At 52.6% G+C, this 21,308-nt stretch overlaps 8 protein-coding genes across 8 annotated transcripts; 6 read left to right on the top strand and 2 right to left on the bottom strand.

Moving 5' to 3' along the window:
- Positions 1–200: 200 nt before the first annotated feature.
- Positions 201–2,524, top strand: A1O9_06058 (uncharacterized protein; the record flags this gene model as incomplete). The annotated part of the gene is made up of 3 exons (XM_013405271.1): positions 201–692; positions 742–884; positions 934–2,524. The coding sequence occupies 3 exons, from the start codon at positions 201–203 to the stop codon at positions 2,522–2,524; spliced, it is 2,226 nt and encodes a 741-aa protein (XP_013260725.1).
- A 647-nt stretch (positions 2,525–3,171) lies between these two features.
- Positions 3,172–4,979, top strand: A1O9_06057 (uncharacterized protein; the record flags this gene model as incomplete). Its single annotated transcript, XM_013405270.1, has 4 exons — positions 3,172–3,265; positions 3,313–3,550; positions 3,603–3,868; positions 3,919–4,979. 4 exons carry the CDS (start codon positions 3,172–3,174, stop codon positions 4,977–4,979), a joined length of 1,659 nt encoding a protein of 552 aa, XP_013260724.1.
- Positions 4,980–6,105: 1,126 nt separating this feature from the next.
- A1O9_06056 (2-isopropylmalate synthase) lies at positions 6,106–7,749 on the top strand (the record flags this gene model as incomplete). Its single annotated transcript, XM_013405269.1, has 1 exon — positions 6,106–7,749. The coding sequence occupies one exon, from the start codon at positions 6,106–6,108 to the stop codon at positions 7,747–7,749; it is 1,644 nt and encodes a 547-aa protein (XP_013260723.1).
- Positions 7,750–9,161: 1,412 nt separating this feature from the next.
- On the top strand, positions 9,162–11,467 carry A1O9_06055 (glycerol-3-phosphate dehydrogenase; the record flags this gene model as incomplete). The annotated part of the gene is made up of 2 exons (XM_013405268.1): positions 9,162–11,310; positions 11,379–11,467. 2 exons carry the CDS (start codon positions 9,162–9,164, stop codon positions 11,465–11,467), a joined length of 2,238 nt encoding a protein of 745 aa, XP_013260722.1.
- Positions 11,468–12,016: 549 nt separating this feature from the next.
- A1O9_06054 (uncharacterized protein) lies at positions 12,017–13,468 on the top strand (the record flags this gene model as incomplete). The annotated part of the gene is made up of 1 exon (XM_013405267.1): positions 12,017–13,468. One exon carries the CDS (start codon positions 12,017–12,019, stop codon positions 13,466–13,468), a length of 1,452 nt encoding a protein of 483 aa, XP_013260721.1.
- Positions 13,469–14,987: 1,519 nt separating this feature from the next.
- Positions 14,988–15,722, top strand: A1O9_06053 (uncharacterized protein; the record flags this gene model as incomplete). Its single annotated transcript, XM_013405266.1, has 1 exon — positions 14,988–15,722. The coding sequence occupies one exon, from the start codon at positions 14,988–14,990 to the stop codon at positions 15,720–15,722; it is 735 nt and encodes a 244-aa protein (XP_013260720.1).
- Positions 15,723–16,720: 998 nt separating this feature from the next.
- On the bottom strand, positions 16,721–18,554 carry A1O9_06052 (uncharacterized protein; the record flags this gene model as incomplete). Its single annotated transcript, XM_013405265.1, has 2 exons — positions 16,721–17,512; positions 17,628–18,554. 2 exons carry the CDS (start codon positions 18,552–18,554, stop codon positions 16,721–16,723), a joined length of 1,719 nt encoding a protein of 572 aa, XP_013260719.1.
- Positions 18,555–19,454: 900 nt separating this feature from the next.
- Positions 19,455–20,694, bottom strand: A1O9_06051 (uncharacterized protein; the record flags this gene model as incomplete). The annotated part of the gene is made up of 2 exons (XM_013405264.1): positions 19,455–19,608; positions 19,664–20,694. The coding sequence occupies 2 exons, from the start codon at positions 20,692–20,694 to the stop codon at positions 19,455–19,457; spliced, it is 1,185 nt and encodes a 394-aa protein (XP_013260718.1).
- Between the last annotated feature and the right edge of the window lie 614 nt (positions 20,695–21,308).

Below are 21,308 nucleotides of genomic sequence, written 5' to 3'. Positions count from 1 at the left end.
TCTGAAGTCGCTGTCGGTTTGCGCGACCGACTCTCCGCACGTTCCTGATCCATAATCCATCGGCCGACCCACTCGACGTATCCTCCTACACCCATCGCCTGAGGTTGAAACTCCTCGCCTCTGACCTCTGTTTGGTTCACAGCTAGCACTGATTGCCATACCTTTGCGAGCCTTTGATGGCTATGATGAACATGACACAAATGAATGCCGCAGGAGTGGCTGGAGGTCCGGTCGGTGGTGGAATGGTCATGATGAATAGTGGCAGTCCAGCAATACCGGCCAACAGTGGCGTCGGCAGCGGCAATGGAATGCCAGCAGAGCATATCAAGACCCAGCTGAACACCTACATATACGAATATTTCCTCAAGCTCGGCCATTATGACATCGCCAGAAGCATTCTCAACGACAAGAATGTCACCATTCACACAAGGCCACCGGTCAAGCAAAGTCCCGGTCGTCGCAAGGATGGTGAAGTAAATGGCGTTGATGCAGATGCAATGGACACTGATCTTAAAGACGACGTTCCGGATGACCTACCTCGTCCAGGCCATCTGGGAGAAACAACCATACCAGGCATCGGATTCCTCTTCGAATGGTTCAGCATCTTCTCCGACTTGTTCTCTGCCCACCGAGGTGGCAAGGGTCCAGCTGGGAACATGGGTCCCGCTGCTCAATATTTGATGCAACATCAGGTAACACCACCGCATCCTACGTGACTGCGCTTACTGATTTTCTGGCTAGAACATGCAGCGTATGAGGGAAAGTCAGCAGAACCAAAACCTCAACCGACCTGGAATGATGAATCCAAATCAATTTGCCATGCGTGCTAACATTGCGGCGCGGAACGGAATGATGAATGGAAACATACCTAACGCGAACAAAATGTAGGCTGAACATTTTGTGTCACATTATCACCATATTGACATCTCACAGGACACCTCAGCAGATGCAGCAGTATAGCAAAGCCCATATGCTCCAACAACAGCAACAGATCCAGCGAGAGCAAGGCGAGATGGACATGAACGGCCGTGGTTCGTCACCGGCAGAAGGAGAAAACGGCGGGTCGCCCTCGAAGCGGCCACGACTGGAGGGCCAACAATTCAACGGAGCTATGATGCCAAACGGGCGTCCAGGAATGCCTGGCGGTGTCGCGCCTCAAGGCATGATGATTCAGAATGCTTTCAACCCCAACATGAACAATGCTCAATTCAGACAAAACGGTGCCATGCCTCAGAAGCCCATGCAGGTGAGTCATCACACAGCCTATCTACCACAAGCTGCTGATCATTTCCAGGTTGGAATGGCGAATGGGATGATGAACATGGGCAATGCCGGATCTCCCATGATGCAAGGAATGAATCCCGCCCAATTCGCTGATGGCATGCAGCTGGAAATGTACAACCAGAGAATGGCTGGCCAGCAGATGCAAGGTGCTCCTGGTGGTGGTCAGAGTGGCAATCATGCCTTGCAAGATTATCAGATGCAGTTGATGCTGTTGGAACAGCAGAACAAGAAACGCTTGATGATGGCAAGACAAGAACAGGATAACGCGGTTAACCGAGATGGCCAACCCATGGGTATGCCTGGAGGCATGTCGCCCTCAGGAAGCGGTCGGACTGGTAATTCTCCCAACCCAGTCGATCAAATGAAGCGAACTCCACAGATGGGTGGTCTGCCTGGCTCCCCGTCTGCCGGTGATATGGCAGGACGCTCTCCTGCTGGCATGAACTTCATGAACGGCATGCCCACCGGCGAGTTCAACCCAGCGATGTTCATGAAAGACGGCCAGACAATGGTCGGCCCTGGAGGTCCTAATATGCGACCGCCGACATCCATGGATGTTCAAGCCATGGCCCGTCAAGCACAACAGCAAAATCGCATGAACAATCAATTCCAGGGCGGTCAACCGATGATCCAACAACCATCCCAAGGCCAGCCGCCACCAATGGGCACACCTGGCCAGCGGAATGAGATGCCACCACCCCAAGCACCAGCCGGCAACAATGGACAGCGCAATCAACCAGGATCTCCCCAGAGTGGCAACGCACCACCGACACCATCGACGACGAACAAAGCAGTACCCAAGTCGAAGAAGGCCAAGGATGACAGCAAGAAGCGTACCGCGAAGAAGCCTGCTGCTGCCAATGCAGCTAGCACAGAAAATGAACCTCCTGCAACTCCAACGCCCTCAACGCCCATCACGCCGGTGCATCCAGGACCAGGATTTAACTCGGGCGGTAAGGCTACAGCAGCTGTCACCAATCCCAACCAAGCGCCACCACCAAGTCAGCCCATGCCTCCCAGCCAACCAATGCATCAACCCGACCTCTCACAAAACGCTTTCAACGACTTCGGCGGACCTGACCAAAACTTTAATTTGGATTTCAGCACATTAGAAAATAGCGACGTTTTGGAAAATTTCGACTTTGACAGCTTCCTCAACACAACCAACGATGACACATTCAACTTCGATGGAGGTATTGGTGTTGGGGGTGACTTCGGTCTAGATGGGACGGGAGAATAGGAAGAGCTCCCCCATTAGGACACCCTAAGTTCCTTACTGCTCTGTAACATTTAATAACCTCGGCGTTGAGCTTGGAGAGAGCACGGTACGCATTGGCGGTGGGCGCGTGCATAGTTTCTTTGGACATGTTGATGCTGAATACTTGTTTCTTGTTCACAATACCCGCTGCTCAGACGAAAATGATTTTATTGACATGGACATACCTCGACAGGTCAAATATGGTGGTGCAAAGTGTGGGGAGCGGAGGTGGACATGGGATGGCGCACGATTACCTTTATTATCATTTTCTATTGACCGTTTTGTGTAGTCTTACTTCCCACCATTGAGACCAAAAAGCTGATCAGCTTGAGATCTACCTACCTTCTTTAATGAAATTTAGATCATTCAGATCATCCTCAGATAGTCACATTACTGCGGATTCCCATGACTCAAATTCCCGGGCCGCAACTTCCTTGAGTCCTGAGGCGATCGCCATTTCCCCATGAACAGTCGTTGGAAGAAAGGGGATTTGCAGGTCGAAGCAGGCACCACCCTGCTTCTTCTATCTGTGATGTTCTCATCCCCAGTGAGGAAACAATGCTAACTCATGCATCCATGGATCCTCCATCCTAGGACGCATCGATACCCAGTTCATCTTCGGCGGCAGAATGAGGTATCAGAATTGGGACGTGCTCCTCTTTCCTGCGGATTCCAGGGTTCCAATCCAGGAATTTGATACAAAATGCTTCGCCCTCGATCCAAGTAAGTATGAGTCATCAGGGCTGATCCTCAGGTATTGAAGGTGGTAGGCTCTCGCATTACGACGCTGCAGGGGCAGTCTCACGGGGAACTCGACAACTTCGAATCCATGACACTGGTACCCACGGTCACCTCATTCGTGGCAAGCCTGGAACGCCATACTCCTTTCCGAATCTCTATCCACAGCTGGAAAAAGCCCACGGCCTCCCAAGTACTCCGAAGCTACAAGACACGTGATGAGAGCGTCATGTTCGAAGCACGTATCTATGTTGATGGAACTCTTCAGGCGTACGTCTCAGCCCATATGTGCGAGACACATGAAACTGACGTAGGATGCTAGTCAACATTCTTTCGATGACGATAGTGCATGGCCAGAAGTGATAGAAGAAGAGACACGCACCGGTGAGGGTCGCCCACTCTTGTTTCCTGTCTTTCATAGAGACGTTCTCTACCAGACGCATTGGGAACCAGGAGATGCTATTGGTCGCATTAAAGTCGTTATTGCAGAAGGGGTAGTTCGCGAAGATATCCCTCAACCAGATACTCACATCACATTCGACCGATTGCGTGATGTGGTGTCATTTGCATTCCAGCATGCACCTCAAGGTCTGTCCTTCACTAATCTACCAAGTTATGTTACTGATATGAGGTGCAAGATGTCCTAGAGTATTCCAGCATCGCATGGCCGAATTTGCGAATGTTTGGCAGAGTCACAAAACCTGCGAAGCGACCAGGTCCCATCGTGTCCCGAGTGGCCCCAGCTATTCCTTATCATGACGTTTATTCGCACTCACCCGAGAGATTATCCATCGGTAGTCGAAACATCAAGCACAGATCAACTGACTGTGACGGGTTTCAGAGGTTGTTGAATGCAGAGACCTTCTCTGACTTGCAATCTGATCCTCCAACCAAGGCCATTGAGAACGATTCCACCAAGGCTGCGCCATACCGGCGTCCGGGACTTGTGGACCCTACGGACAATCCAGAGGATCCATTTGTTGGCCCTCGATCGGTCGCAAGTCGAGCATGGCGAGCACAGCTAAGGGCTTCCAGCCATGACGTTTCCATGCCGGACTACGTCTCAAGCGGGAGGGAGCACAGTCGAACGCATACCGAAATGTCTGATGTCAACTATCCGAAAGCAAACTTCCTCAAACACATGGAACAGGCTCATCCACGAGAGATTGTACAGGCTCTCAGCCCAGCTCAGCAAGCGCAGCTTATGAAGGAACTGAAAGCGTTCAGAACCCCAACACAGGGGACACATGCTCCCTCCAATACACCACGGTCTTTATCTGTACTAAAGAAGACAACGCTGGCCGTGGACAAGATTCGCGACAGCATAGGCAGCAGAGTCAGATCAAGTGCAAGCTCATCTCGTCAATTTAATGACACGTATTGCCCTCCAAATGAAGCCACATGCGAGCATAGGACACGAAGCAGTCCTTGCTCCGGCAACAGTGGCCAGCCAGAGATAGCATTGTCCACGGTAGCCGATGGCTGTCGACCAGCACCTTTGGGGACAAGCCGCACAAGATCACACTCGAACACCTCCAAGCGTAAACGGCACTTTAATTCGGCAGAGGACGAAGCGACCAGTGAGGGTTGCAGAGTACAAGTCACGGAGCACTCGTCGCCGTCAAGAACCGTCGGCATTGTCGCAGCGGCTTGCGAGGACCAAGCAGCCGAGGTAGGAGATGGTCTCAATGCTGACTAGAACGGCTACACGGTCCTGGCTTGCGTCAACTCACAGACCCTATTTGGAGTATTGGTAAGACGGGTGGCTGTTTGGGTGGCAGGGCAAGGCTCTAGAAGGAAAAGGGGGAGCCGAGACGGCTGGGACGGGTCGATGGCCGGTTATATCAGTACGGAGTATGAAGTGGTATTTGACCATAACCGAATGACATGGAAGGTATGAGTAAGTCATCAGAAGAGAAAGATATCTTCTAAGGAGGAGCTTGTCGCCAGAATGAATAGGACGTTCAGAGACTGAAGAAGCTCCTCAAAGGATTCGCTATTCAGTGGCTTGTTAGCTCCACTCTGCATCGCTTGTGGTTAGTGAGGCGAATAAGTAGTGTGCATTTGCTATTCTACACCTAAACTATGGGAATGGTATGTATGGACACACTCTGACAAATTGGGGCATTTTTGAAGTACGCTACTCTCGTCCATATCTGCATCACAATACTACTGTACAATATTATATAGGTACCCAGCGGCTCCCGAAATACTGTACCATGGATTACCCGGAAATGTCCAATAAATACCGTCAATGCTCTTGATACGAGCCCTGCTGCCCCACGTCACAAAACCTTGTTCGGTTATACACGGGTTGAAAACCACCTCTTACACTGACTCATTATTCCCATTCTTTCGAAAAGTGCTTTCTTGCCCATACCATATATTCTAGGTACACTTTTCATTGTGCATTACACCCTCGTCTCTAACTAGCACTGCCCTTGGTTTTTTGGAATTGCCCAACCTTAGCTGGTGACGACGGACAAGCGAAAAACATCCTTGCATCGCTGAGCACCCCGCTTCCGTCATTTTTCCAACGTCTCTGGAAGCGTTTCAATCACTTGTTCGCAATAATGGTGATGTGAGTTCCTGTCTACTCGCTACGGGATATTGGAGTCTCTTTTTACTCATCGGCCCTTGTCAGGTTACGGGAGCCCTGGAAGAAATACCGCAAGTTCAAACCTCTCGACCTGCCCAACCGGCAATGGCCCTCCAAGACGAACGACAAGCCACCGCGCTGGCTGGCAACGGACCTACGAGATGGGAACCAGAGCTTGGTTGATCCGATGGTATGTTGAAGCTCCGAGGACAGACTGGTGGTCGACATGCTGACCCGCAGGCAGGACGGCGAACAGAAACTGCGCTTTTTCAAGATGCTCGTGGAACTTGGCTACAAAGAAATCGAAGTTTCCTTTCCTTCGGCCTCTCAAACCGACTACGACTTTACGAGACACCTGGTTAATACCCCCGGCGTGGTTCCCGATGATGTCTGGCTACAAGTTCTGTCTCCGTGCCGAGAAGACTTCATCCGTCGCACGGTTGAGTCGTTAAGAGGCGCAAAGAAGGCTATCCTTCACTTATACCTCGCGACGAGCGAATGCTTTCAGAGGATTGTTTTTGGCATGACGCAGGAAGAGAGTATTGCGCTGGCTGTCAAATGCACCCAGTTCGCCCGCTCCATCACCAAGGACGACCCCAGCCACGCAGGCACCGAGTGGCTTTACGAGTTCAGTCCCGAGACCTTCTCCGACACCTCGCCCGAATTTGCGGTACGGATTTGTGAAGCTGTCAAGGCTGCCTGGGAACCCACCGAAGACGCGAAGCTCATCTTCAACCTCCCGGCGACGGTCGAGATGGCAACGCCTAATGTCTTTGCTGATCAAGTGGAATACTTTTGCACGAACATGACTGAACGTGAAAAGTTCTGTGTGTCAGTGCACCCCCATAATGACCGAGGTTGCGCGGTGGCTGCGGCCGAACTGGCACAGATGGCTGGTGCTGACCGAGTGGAGGGGACTCTGTTTGGAAATGGGGAGAGAACCGGCAATGTCGATCTGGTCACCCTAGCTCTGAATCTCTATACCCAGGGAGTGTGGCCGAATATTGACTTCAGCGACATCAACAAGGTCATTCGAGTATGTGAGGAGTCGACCAAGATCCCAGTCAATGAACGATGGCCATATGGCGGGCAGCTAGTCGTCTGCGCATTTAGTGGATCCCACCAGGATGCCATCAAGAAAGGATTTAATGTACGCAAGAAGGATGGAGTTGGACGGGAAGACCGTTGGGAGGTCCCGTACCTGCCGCTCGATCCTCAGGATATCGGACGCACCTACGAGGCCATCATCCGTGTCAATTCACAATCTGGCAAGGGTGGTGTGGCGTGGGTTATCCAACGAAGCCTGGAACTCGACCTTCCTCGGGGTCTTCAAGTGGCGTTCAGCAGGATCGTGCAGAAAGAAGCCGATGCCAAAGGCCGAGAATTGCTACCTCGAGAGATCCAGGCTCTTTTCGAGGAGTCGTACCATCTCAAGAGCAATCCCAGATTTACGCTGATCGACTACAACATCACGGCGGTAAGAACGGCCTCGCCGGCTCCGACGTCCAAGGCTGCGACGGTTTCACAGGCACAGAACACGTCGACGGCAAAACGGCAATTTGCTGGCGTGATTGCCATCGACGGAATCCAACATCCAATTGTGGGCGTGGGCAATGGAGCCATCTCATCTCTTGCGCAAGCTCTTCATTCTCTGGGTATCGACCTCGATGTGGCTGACTACAAGGAACATGCTATCGGAGAGGGCCGAGAGGTCAAGGCAGCAACGTATATCGAGTGTACGGCGACAAACTCGCACGAAAAGGTGTGGGGTGTTGGGATTCACGAAGATGTTGTCCAGGCATCTTTGATTGCCCTTTTGAGTGCAGCAAGCTCGGTATGGCAACTATCTCAGAAAGGTGTGGAGGTGTAAAGTGACTAACCGTCGGATCCAGTTCTTATCATCGCGAGTCTCGACTCCCAATCCATTCAAGCCGAAGCATCTCAGGCAGTTTTCGGAGGCGGAGCTGGAAGCCCTGGAGCGCTTGAACCTCAACGGGTCAGAGAGCCCTATCAGCCCGTTGAGGACGGTGCAAACACCATCTAAAATGAATATCGAGTCCACACCGCACAGCGCGCCGGCGGCGAAGATCGACATCGGGCTGTTGGAGCAAAAGGCTGAACATATCAACGGACATACATAGGAGTAAGGGGGTTAGCTCGATAGCACCAAAATTGGGCATTCGATATCTAGGATGGATTTGGAGATCGCATTATTGTCACCCTGGAAGGGAATGGAGGGCGAGAACAAGTTGAAAAGTATAGTCGACATTTGATAAAAGCTAAGCTGCAAAAGTTGATCGTTCTCGATCCCATTTGTCTCGGTGCTGTTTCTTGAAGCACATGCTCCGTCATCCTTCCCAAGATTCAACAGTCATGATGGGACTCGGATAAAGGGTCATGTGGACGAGCATGCAGGACTCGTCCATGTCAACAACATGTTGGCATGTGTTCAGACGGTCGCCGACAAGGCGGATGCTAAGTAGTTAGTACAGAGTACTTGCTCGTGGGTCGATCAATCCCCCTCGTCAAGCGAGAATGGTTTGTTTAATTATGAAGGCCCGAGGCCCAGAGAAAGAGGCGTCCAATTGCCAACGGCGCGGCGACGATTGGGATTCCACTTCTCGGGCTGGAGATACCGACCTGCAGATGCATGACGATGGCTTTGCATCCTCACACCTCACGCAGTTTGCTTCGACCTGAGCTTCATCCACCATCCACATCCACTCCCCCAAACCCCAGGAGTCCAGGACTGGATGAGCAACACGACCCCCGTTGTTCGGCTGTGGTGCTCGTGCTCGTGCTCGTGCTCGTGCTAATGCTGTAGCAAAGTCAGCCAGCTACTTACCTGCGACTCGACGAATAGCAGTCAGTGGTGAATTGTTACGGAGACCTCGTGTACCTCCTGCTCCTCCCACTCCCACTCCCACCCCCATTCCTGCTATTGCTATTGCTGTTCCTATTCCCGCCCTTCCTCTTATTCTTCCTCACATCCCAAGCCGCCGGCACCCCGGACTTCTTGTCTCTGACATACATCATTCATGCTACCCTACCACTCCCAGTCAGTCCCTTTGCTCGGTCCCCTACTTGGCCACACACCTCACCACACGCGCTTGCCATCTACTCATTTCCACCGTCCGCACTTCTGGCGTCGAGCATGGAGACTCTAGCGGAATAGCTCCCTCTTTGTAAAGTGAAACGAAACAGTCCTCAAAACCTCCGCCCTTCATCCTCGAGAGTCAACCATTGACGCAACGCCCCGGCCGAGTGTAACCCTCGATCCTCATGGCGGCCGCTGGTCGTCCGTTATCCGCCCGTCGATTCCTCAAGCCCCTCCTCTACTCCGCTGGCGCCCTCGCTGGTGTTGGCGGAACCCTCATATACGTCTCCTACCGCCCCATCAACGTGCCTGGTTCACAAGGGGCCATCGTTCCCACCCCGCGCACCGACGACGGGACCATCATTCCTCCCAAATTCCCCTTGATCAAGTCTCGAGCGGCGCAGATCGCAGATCTGAGAAAGAGCGGGGGCTTGGCTGGAGCATCGTCGGAGACTCCTCTCACACAGCAGCTGATCAACAGTCTAGACCGTTTAAGAGGCGCTACCAGCGATGACCGGGATCGAGACTTGCCCGCCGATCAACAAGCCGGAGAGCCCTATGATCTCTTGGTCATTGGTGGAGGCGCGACCGGCTCAGGCATTGCCCTTGATGCCGCCACTCGCGGGCTGAAGGTCGCTCTGGTCGAACGCGACGACTTCGCCGCCGGTACCAGCAGCAAAAGTACCAAGCTCGTCCACGGTGGTGTGCGGTACTTGGAGAAAGCCGTCTGGGAGCTCGACTACAATCAATATGCTCTGGTCAAAGAAGCCCTGCGGGAGAGGAAGTACTTCCTCGACACTGCGCCTCATCTCTCCATGTGGCTGCCCATCATGATTCCCCTGCAGAAATGGTGGCAGGCCCCTTATTTTTGGGCCGGCACCAAGTTCTATGACTTTCTGGCTGGCAGCGAGGGGATCGAGACAAGTTACTTTCTGACCAAAAGCAAGGCTCTGGACGCCTTTCCCATGCTGAAAAAGGACAACCTGGTTGGTGCTTTAGTCTACTACGATGGGGCACATAACGACAGCAGAATGAACATATCCATCGCTGCAACCGCCGCCTTGTATGGTGCGACTGTGGTAAACCATATGGAGATCACCAGTTTGACCAAGGACGCGAGTGGCAGACTGGATGGTGCTGTGGTGAAGGATGTCATTGCCGAGAAGAACGGCAAGCTGGCTGCACCCATCACTATCCGAGCAAAGGGGGTCATCAATGCCACTGGACCCTTCTGTGATTCCATTCGCAAGATGGATGATCACAACGTCCAAGAGATAGTTGCTCCGAGCTCTGGGGTACATGTGGTCCTTCCCGGCTATTACAGTCCTCAGAAGAACTCTATGGGTCTGATCGATCCCGCAACCTCGGACGGGCGAGTTATCTTCTTCCTTCCATGGCAAGGGAACACCATTGCTGGTACCACCGATGCTCCTTGTGATATTACCCAACAACCAATCGCTGGCGAAGACGAAATAGGCTGGATCTTGAACGAGATCAAAGGTTACCTGTCCCCTGACATAAATGTCCGACGTGGAGATGTCCTGGCTGCTTGGTCTGGCATTCGTCCGCTTGTGAAAGACCCCAAAGCAAAGAACACCGAGTCACTGGTCCGAAATCACTTGGTTACTGTGTCAGAATCAGGCCTTTTGACATGTGCTGGTGGCAAATGGACCACGTATCGTCAAATGGCCGAAGACGCAGTGGATGAAGCCATTAAACAATTCAAATTACAGACCAAGCCCCTCACCTCGCCCACCAGAGTGAGTGGGACCGAAGCGATCGACGACGCTGCACCACTGGACGGACTCTGCCAGACACACCAAGTCCGCTTGGTGGGCGCACACGGATTTTCCAAAACTCTCTTCATCAACCTTGTTCAACACTTTGGCATCGAAACCGAAGTGGCCAAACACCTGGCTGAAGCTTATGGGGATCGGGCATGGACCGTGGCAGCCTTGTCAAGCCCCACCAACGAAAGGTTTCCCGTCCGGGGAAAACGGATATCTGCCTTGTACCCCTTTGTGGATGGGGAGGTCCGGTATGCGGTCCGCCACGAGTTTGCCCAGCGGGCGGTCGATGTTATTGCACGACGGACGCGACTGGCATTTTTGAACGCTCAAGCTGCCTTGGAAGCGTTGCCTACAGTGATCGACCTGATGGCTGAGGAACTCAAATGGGACAACAAGAGGAAAGAAGTCGAATGGAGAGAAAGCGTGGCCTTTTTGGCATCGATGGGTCTTCCCAAGAGCAAACTGGGCGTGTCGAGGAAGGATGTGGAGAGCGGAAAGGTTGGTTTCACCGACGAGTATGAACGAAAGCTTTACTCGAGATACGGTAAGTTCCCTGGCAGAGCAGCTTCTCCCGAAAGCTATCTAGCAGTTTCTTGGCTAATACCCTTCCAGATGGTCCGGCGGACACCCTCGAGAGCGACTCGAAGCTGATGCCCGGTCAGAACCCGGTTCTGGGCCAACAATCCCCCGCGAACAAATAATTCATAAATGCCATGCACCCTCACGTTATGACGTTTTTTGGTTTGGTTTCCAGCGATGCATCTGTTTCTCGCACCGCACTGCGGACTAGCAACGGGAATCAAGGACTCGACCGCCGGTGCATCTGAAGGCAAAGCAAAAGTGGTTCTCAATCGCTTGTATGAATGTGGGTTTTTGGTTGGTGCATTTTGACTTTTGACTTTCTTGGTCCAGAGCTCGCTTTATCATTCGCGAACCAGAAAGTTAGACGACTACTACCCCGTGGGGCCTTCCATCGAAATTTCTATAATACAGTAATACATCAACCCCTGTGAATCGTGGACTACAGGATGTGTGGAGCCGTTGTCCGCTGCCCGCTGCCCGCTGCTCGCCTTGTGCCTGATCTGTTGTGTGAGGACCTTTTCGTCAAGTTTCTCGATGAGGACCTCCAGACTCCATATATAATGCCTCATCTCCTAGGTCCTTCCCACCTGTACATTCTTTACTACCCTACTCATCACTTTACTTACTTGCTTGACTTCCATCCACTTTAACGATTGCGGTTAGCCAGAATGGACACGGAACAGTCAAACCAGAGGGCCGCCGACGTCGAGAAGGCGGCTGCCTCCTCTCAACTAACACAGCTAGCTACGGACAAAGCGCCCACAACCGGCGGCCATGATGTTGACCCGATGGCCAACCGAGTCGAGGACGGGGTCGAATACCAGTCGATGACCTGGTGGCAGGCGGGAATGGTGATGGTGGCCGAGACCATTTCGCTGGGGATCTTGTCGCTGCCACAGGCCATGTCGACGGTCGGGGCCGTGCCAGGGCTCATCCTCCTCCTGTTTTTCGGTGCATTCGCGTCGTATTCTGGGTTGGTCATCGGTCAGTTCAAGCTTCAACATCCCCACGTCCACTCAATGGGGTGCGCCGGTCAAGTCCTATTCGGGAAATGGGGTGGCATCGTCATCGGATGCGCCCAGTTCCTGTTCTACATCTTCGTCATGGGCAGCCACATCCTCACCTTCGCCATCTGCATGAACACCATCACCGGGCACGGCGCCTGCACGATCGTCTGGATGATGCTCGGCACCGCCCTGAGCCTGGTGTGCACGCTGCCACGCACCCTGAAGCATCTCTCGTACTTCTCCATGGCTAGCTTCGTCAGCATCATCGGCGCCGTCATGGTCACGATGGTCGCAGTCGGCATCAGCAAACCGGCAATGCAAGCGGCCAAACTGTCCGGTGGTGGTGGTGATGGTGCTCTCTCCTTCCGCCTCTGGCCCAGCGACGACGTGACTTTCGTCCAAGGGTTCCTGGCCGTCTCTAACATCGTGTTCGCGTACGCGGGTCACCCGGCGTTCTTCACGTTCATTTCAGAACTGAAGAACCCCCGTGACTTTCCCAAGGCGCTGGCATTCCTCCAGATCAGCGACATCTCCATGTACGTGATCGCGGCCATCGTCATCTACTACTTCGCAGGAGACTCGGTGGCGAGTCCGGCGCTGAACAGCGCGAAGCCCGTGGTGGCCAAGGTCGCGTGGGGCGTGGCCATCCCCACGATCATCGTGGCCGGCGTCGTCAACGGCCACGTCGGCGTCAAGTACCTCTACGTCCGCTGCCTGCGAGACCGCGACGACGACCTCATGCACCAGAAGACATGGAGGTCACGGGCCATCTGGATCGGCATGGCCACGCTCTCGTGGCTCGCCGCGTGGTTCATCGCCGAGGTCGTCCCCGTCTTCAACGACATGCTGGGCATCACGAGCGCCCTGTTCGCCAGCTGGTTCACCTTCGGCCTCAGCGGCATATTCTGGTTCTCGATGAATTTCGAGAGGCGCGAGATTTGGTACCACGTCCGATCCAGAGGGTCGTGGTCGTGGAAGAAGACGATCCTCCTTCTCGTCAATTTGGTTCTCATCGCCATGGCCTGTATACTCTGTGTGGTTGGCTTGTACGCCAGTATCAGCAGCATCAAGGAACATGGTGCCACCAAGAAGCCATTTAGCTGTTCTGCTTGATTGGTATGGGCGGTACTCTAGTTGATATTGCTAAGTGTTCATACTCAGGCGTAAGAGGGAGTATCCATGTTCATGACAGAACTATTCCTACCAGTGGCAACGAGATGCAACTCTTGTACAGCTAACCATGATATTCTGCAATCGCGGCGGTAGCACATGTGACATGAAAATTAGCGGCTCCTACATAGTACAGTAATCAATGTGATCATCCAGGTTCTTTCCTGCTGGGAGTCTGAGTCAGTTCCAAGATCTGGCGTTGCTGAGCTACGTTAGTTGACCAGTGAGTTAGTTAGATAATAAAGACGAAACAAGCAACTTACATAGGCCCTCCCAGGCCGAGTCTTCTCGGCCTCTGAGCGCTTTTGCTTCCACAACTAATATGAACGTCCACACCAGCTTACCTCGACGAGTTATATGTCGTCGGTTGATTAGTGTAGTGATGTGCCTCAGAAGTCTAGTGGCGAGGAGGATATCATCCATCAAATTCATCAGTAGTAGTCACTAATTTAACTAAAATGCCGCAGCATCCAAAGTACAATGTGTAGAACCTAACTACGAGTAGGTAGTCGGTGCTCCTGACTCAGCAGCAGAGATAGTACCGAGCGGACGAAACTCGACTTGCATTTCGTTTGATTGGCTTGAGAATTCCAATGACGAGCGTCCACGTTTTCAGAAGACTGGCGGTTCTGCCCTATATTCCTTGATTGATGGCGGAGTTCTCTCGGTGATGAATGGAATGGAGATGAAGACGCTGGAGTGAGCCCCCCCCCCTAAAGAACGAAGTGCGGTTGCACTATTCACACCGGGTTGATGTTTGAGCGTTAAAATAACTCGCGATCTTCCTCCGACTGAGATAGCCGGTACAATAAGCAAGTGGCTCCTTGTTACCCTGCTCGTTGATCGGGGCTCGGGAGTTAGTTGAGGGCGCATGTCTGTCCTGTGTACGACTACAGTACGTATTAGTAAAGCCATGGAGCAGCTGTGCCCACTTTTGGCATGGTCACTTGTTCTTTCTCGTGTTTCGGGCCTCCGTTCAGCTTGCGCAAACTTGAGTGATAGGCGGGCTGTTATCGGCAACGGTAGGGAGCCTTTTTTTGGGATCATGCGAAGCACCCGTTTGCTACGTCGAGTCCGTAATAACCCTGAGATGCTACATAAGCGTTGGACTGCCGCCTTGTCACCTTCGAAGATGATCGTTGAATTCCCTCGCCTTCCTCGTACACCGTGAAATACCTCGAGCGACCCCGTGACCGGCAGTAGAAGTCGTCTGCGCCATGCAAATATCATTGGCCTCGCTCTCATGACTCAGCACTTTGATGCTGACGGATACCTCCAGTCAGATCGCTTATCCTCCACGGGGTCATTCAGCGGTACTTTCGCCACCGGGGTAAGAAGGAGTAAGAAGGAGCCTGACGAACCTCTGCTGGCCGAAAACAAAAAGGGAACCAGTTATCAATTGTTCACTCACCCAGTCTTTATAACTCGAGTCCTTAACGCATCAAATCGGATCTGAACAGTAATGGCTGAATACCAAAATATTGCGGTCTGGGATTTCGCCTATCCCAAAGGCCAGTGTGGCTTGCAAAATGGGAAAACATCATTCAACAACTTCACCACGCCAGAAATCGATCCACGCACACCACACCGTAAACCTCGCAGCACGTCGGCAAAGTCGTTAGCAAGCATTATCGTGGACAACTTGTATTCAGCATCGTCGCCAACAGAAGGGACCGGTCGCGAGAAATCAAGCAGCAAGTCCAAGGCCAAAGCCAAAAGCAAAAGCCACCCTCTGGATCGGGAGGAAACATCACAGCTCCAAAAAACTTACCTCCTTTCGATCCCGAACTCGGGGCGCGTCTACTGTGGGCAGATGAAAAACACCATCTCGACGCTTCTGCTTACACCCAAGACCCAGCTGGTTCTGCTCGTGCCAGAATCGCATATCGTCTGTGAGCGGATGTGTGCATTGCAACGCCTGCCCAAGGCTCGTGGCAGCGGGCTCCGAATCCTGCCTGTCCCGTCCGAGATTGTCATGGAATGCAGCAAGAAAGAAGCAGCGATCGGTGAAGAATACGCCACGGGTCTTGAAAGTCGCCTGGAAATGCTTGCCGTGGAGGAAATCGCGGCCAAAGTTGTCAAGTGCACTAAAGCGAGGCGCTTTGATGGGTATCTGGCTTTCGAGGATGAGCGTTCCAGTTGGCTGTTTTTAGAGAGGGTTGGCAAGACTGTTGCTGATCTCCCTGGGAAAGTGTGATCGTCACGGTCCATTCTTTGAACGATTGGGGCAACCAGAAAATTTCCATGTCGCCCCGCGCAAGTCTTTGCACTGGGCAGCAATGCATCAGAGTCCGCTCAAGGGAACGCGAAATGTGTGAAGATGACCCTTCCCAAAATTTGCTTTATGAATGGGACAATACTCCTAATCGCCATTGAGAAGAAAATGCAGAAAGAGGTCAGACACTAGTGTCAAGGCTGGCATCCCACAGGACCAAATGATCTCATCAGCAACGATATACTCCGGTTGCCAATCTCACTTCATTAGAGAGAGACACAAACGCAACTCAGCAGACGATGTCAAAAATGGTAGAAATTGGGGGTGGGTGGAGGAAGACCAAATAAGAAAGGAACGGCGGTGGTCCTCCCTCCCAAACACCTAAATGCAAGACCACACCTGATCAAAGTCACGGGGACATCACGATCAGATCCCAAGGCTGACTCTTGAACGCCGCAATATAAAGTCCAAAAAGGCATATGAGGCGTTTCAACGCCAAGGCCTTGCACGAGGACCAAGCGGAACCTTTGTAAAGGTAAACTAAGCCACTGTTCCGAGGTGGACTTGAACTATAGTCTAGTCTCTCCTCAGACGCGAGATTTTTTCACTTGCACCGGTGGTCTGGTGAAGTTTTTAAATCTAAAGGTCGGCACTGTGACATGTCTTTCAAAATGGGTTTGATGGCAGGAGGAGCCTTGTGGAAGAGTCGATGAGGCTGAGTCTTGACGGGGTAATTCCGTCAAGGAAAAATTGGTGGTGGCTGTCGCGACTCACGAATCACGACAACTAGCGGGGCCCTTGGTACCATGGAAATTACAAGGAAGAATAGATCTTGAAGCAGAGAGATTGTGGGAGTGGCTGAGATTAGATTACTTCCAGATGGAATATCCTTTCTATTTCTGATACATCCGTATCCACCCGTGGGCCCTTCACGAACCTTGTTCAGAGAAGACCTGGCCTCTATCAACGCGATGTCGTAATTACGACATCGCAAACCTTCTATAGCCGTCTCTCTTACACTCCTCGAGGGTCTTGATATACATGGGAATACCACCGGCATAATTCAACGGTTCGCGTGGCTTTCCAGGGATATTGGCGCCATTGTACCACGAATCCGTATGGCCCCTGACGCCCTTGAGACTGAGTTCCTTGACCAAGGCACGCCAGTCGTTCTCGGCGTCGAGGTCGGCATCCGCGCGGGTGTGGCCATTGTCACGCATTGCGGTGAACAGGTCGACGAGCCAGTCGCCCTGCAACTCGACGCAGGAAGGCCCGTTGCTGAACGCGGTGGGCGCGTGCGGCCCATACGTGAACCAGAAATTCGGAAACCCAGACGTCGTGAGGCCCAGATACGCCCACGTGCCCGTCTTCCACTTCTCCGTCAGCAGGGCGCCGCCCAGCCCGCGGATCGCAATGTCTTTGATGCCGCCGGTGATGGAGTCGAACCCGGTCGCGAGCGCGATCACGTCGAGCGCGTGGAACGTCCCGTCGGCCTGCCGGATTCCGTCCGCTTCGAACCGCTCGATCGGGTTGCTCTTCATGTCCACCACGTGCACGTTGGCCTTGTTGAAGTGGTCGTAGAAGTCCTGCTCCAGGGACAGTCGTTTCGCCCCGAATGGATGCGGTGGATCCCATGGCGCCAGGAGTTCTGCCTTGGCAGGGTCCTGCACTCGTTCTCGAACCTTGTCGCGCCAGAAATTGTACGCTTCGCGGTTCGCCTGCAGTTCTCGCGTCATGTCGTAGTAGTTGTTCATGAGAAAGCGAAATCCGCCCTTTGGGATCATTGATGCTTCGTCAGTTGAGGCGAAGCGCAGGTTAATTCCCACAAGGTGTAGTAAAAAGCAGGGAGGAAAGGTGTAAGTGAGGGCGAAAGGGGAAAAGACTCACCATCTTCCACAACATTTCAAACATCTCCCGCCGCTCCTCAGGCGTCGCGTCGAACATCATTTCTGCCCGGAACTGATACAGAAATCCATTGTAATTCACCCATCTCTGGTTGAACAGCTCGGGGTAGTTCTTCTTGTCGTTTGCCTGTTCTTCCGGCGTGAGAAAGACCTGTCTCATAGGACACGCGAGATTGGGGGTCCGCTGGAACATTTTCAAGTCGCCCTCGTTGCCGATTTCTTTGGCCCACTCCTGCGTGATCTGCACTCCGGTCGCTCCCGTGCCGATGACTGCACACCTCTTACCCTTGACGTCGACGCCTTCATGGGGCCAGAACGAGCTGTGATGGATCACCCCCTTGAACGAGTCGAGACCTTCCCAGTCCCCGAAATACCGCTTAGCGGCGAACCCGAGTGAGGCGATGAAATGCGTAGCTCGAAACTTCCTGCCCGTGTCACAGGCCAGAAGCCATTGGTTTCGGCTTTCGTCAAAGTCGGCGGAGAGGACCTTGGAGTTGAAAACCGTATCCTTCTTGATCTGCAATTTCTTGTCGACGTGAGCGAAGTACTGTCTCAGCTCGACGTGGTCTGGATAGTGGGAGCTCCAGTTCCAGTCCTCGTACACTTCGGGCAATGAGAGTGCATATATCGGATATTGGCTGTCGACTCGTGCACCGGGATACGTGTTCCAGTACCAGATGCCCCCGAGATCTGACGCGGCATCCACGATCTTGACTTTGAATCCGCGCTGTCGGAGTTTGTAGAGAAGATAGCAGCCTGCAAACCCGGCTCCTACCACCACTATGTCAAGCACCTCTTCGTTCGAGTCGTCGCTATGGCAGCCGTTTGATCCGTGTACTGTGTCATTAGTGATGTCGTTGCTAGATGCCCCCTTGGCACCGGCGTGGGAGTCGGCGATGTCCCGCTGCATTACGGGCACTATTGTTTTGCGATTCGCCCAATGCCTTCCCCCTGGTTACGGTTGGAAAGTTGAACCAATGGTCAAGTATCAGTCAATGGAAATCGGGAATGTAAGAGAGCTTACCAGGCTCATCACAGACGATCCCATCTTCCTCCATCAGCATGATCACACCAATCCTTCATCCATTTATGCTTCCTGCCTTGAAGTGAGTGAGCATCTCCGCGTGCCGATTCTCCGAGCAGCGCGCCTCTGGTTCGCCAGCTCGCCTTGGAGAGACGCGTGATGTTATGCTCCCATCTAGTTTACCCTTTATGTCTGTGGGGTAAACGATGGAGATAACCCCTCTACAACCGAGGCATGTCCCGCATGGGTCATCTTGGAGAGACAGAGTCAATGAATGAGAACAGAATTCGCGTTGACAGATGGGGAAACCATTTCTATGATGGTTGCCAGTGGTTCACGGCGGGTCACATGTCTTCCCTCGCACAGTGCGCGATAAGCACCGTATTTGGGTAAGGAAACACAGCTCGCGGGTTTGGGACTTAAAAAGAATAGATTGATGGATGCAGAAGGAAGTTTTCGTGCGACTTCAGATGTAGAAAGGGTGTTGATGGTTTGCGATCCCTTCAGCGTGATATTTGGAATATGCATACAAGCTGGAGGCATGTCGTGAGCCCATTACAAAATGTACGAGCGCGAAACAGCATCTTCTTGGCAGAGGTGGTTCAATGTTTACTGCAATCATCGGGTGAAATTTAGCCCCAAGGATGCGTGCGATGCCGATAATAATAATAAAACTGATGACCGTCAGTGAATGACTGAGTCCACTCTCATCGCTCCATCGCTGTCCATAAAAAAAATTCGTCCCTTAGAAAGGCCCATAAGCAAAACTTTGAAATGTATTATTCTTTAGCTGTATCTTTCGACGCCCTGAGACTTTGAAATGCTAGATCGTCGCATGTAGCCGGCCATTCCAGTGCTAGTTTGTCCCTGAGCAGCAGCGTCTGAACCTGCCATCTCGTGGATCTGTGGCTGGAGGGGAGCCCCGTATGGTAATGAAGACCTAGTAATTTGTTAGGATAGAGCAAATGAAAACATCAGTGTCATAAAGGACTTACATGCTGGGTGGAACACCATTCGGATAAGCTGGTGTCGAATACAGTGGGCTCGGTGATGTGCTGTGGAGTGTAGCAATATCACTGCCCGGACCCGGTTTTAGAGAGTCGCTCATGGGGTAATTGTGATGGAGGGAAGGCGACATGGTAGGATCGTAAGATGGGGCGTAACCTGGTAGAGCAGGGCTAAGAGGCATCACACTGCTGTGCATCGACATATGTTTTGTAGGATCCATATACTGGCTCATTGGGTGGCCATGTGGATTGTATGCCATAGAGTGTACGGTTGCATGACCGGTGCCCGGTCTCTCTTCATGTTGATTGACTGGGGTCCGGCGGCGGGATTGACGACCACAAATATACAGAAGAACCGCTGCTGCAAGCGCGACAGCTGCCGCACCAATAGCGATCCCGGCAATCGCCCCGGTGGAGAGGGCAGAATGAGGTGATGAGGATGCTGCGGCGGCATCTGCGGTGCCTGAAGCACCGCTTACAGTTGAGGTGGCGGTTCCTGAAGGTGCGCTCGTTGTCGTGAAAGGATCCTCAGCCTCATCCGGCCACGGTTGGCCGGGAGTAAGCATGAAGGTCGAGTCCTTGGCCAGCTGTTTCTGGTACTGTAAGGAAGTCGTAGCATTGGGGTTGATCACTCCAACCATTTGCCAGTTGATACATGATCCAGGAGCACCACAGTAGAAAAACATTGGGTTGGTGTCGTTGACCGTGACATAAAACGCCGGTGGGTCGTCGAGGACGGCATCAACCGGCTTGAATCCAGAATAAAAGCCAATCTTGTCGACACCAGTGTATTCATACGGAATACATGGGAAACCATACTCTGCGCGAACAACGGAATGGTTGGTCGGATAGAATTCAAATTTGATGGTATCGCCGATCCGCGCCTGCGTAACGTCAGGTTCGAATGTGTGGCCTCCCTGTGTTTCATTAGCGCGATTCTTAAGCCTCTTCAATACCTCTTCGCACCTTTGCAACCCCAATAGTATGTGTGATTGGTGCACTGGACGTCGATGAAGCATCGGTACTGCTTGGAGCAGCACCGCTTTCAGTGCTTGTCACGGATGCGGAGGTAACAGCGCTCGAAACATCAGTGCTTTCTTGACTGACTACCAAGGTCGAGATGCCTATCAGGCATGCCAAAGACCACCTCATGCTGGCGAATTAATTCTTAAGAGACTCGATTGAAGCGAATGACAGTAGGAAAATATTAAAGAATTGTAAATAGAACGAGTGACTGGTGGTCCAGATGTGTGAACAACGGCGACACAACGAACAGAAGTGGAAGGAAAAACGGAGGGGACACAGATCAGAAAGAGATGGAAACAGCATACGATTTCCAAAGCGACCTAGCCCAAGCGTTCGATAACTCGAGGCCATTGATGTGTGAAGAGTCAAGACGCAGGAAGGCGGTGCTGGGCTGAAATCCACGTAGCCAGGGGATCCCGAGCGGAGCACCCGTCTACAAGGCTACTCGGGCCAGACTTCCTGGGTTTGACCAGGGCTCCAATTCCAGATTTGGTAGCATTAGCAGAGTAGGGGCATCAGCGCTAGGTTGCAACGGATTTGGCGACATGCCAGAATTGCTTGGCCTTCAGGTCCCTGAACCCAGGTGCTTTGACGATGAAAGGCCCTT

Source organism: Exophiala aquamarina, assembly GCF_000709125.1.
Source record: "Exophiala aquamarina CBS 119918 chromosome Unknown aczIA-supercont1.4, whole genome shotgun sequence".
Taxonomy (NCBI): domain Eukaryota; kingdom Fungi; phylum Ascomycota; class Eurotiomycetes; order Chaetothyriales; family Herpotrichiellaceae; genus Exophiala; species Exophiala aquamarina.
Note: the sequence above shows the minus strand (reverse complement) of the source record. Positions and strands in the feature narration are given on the sequence as shown.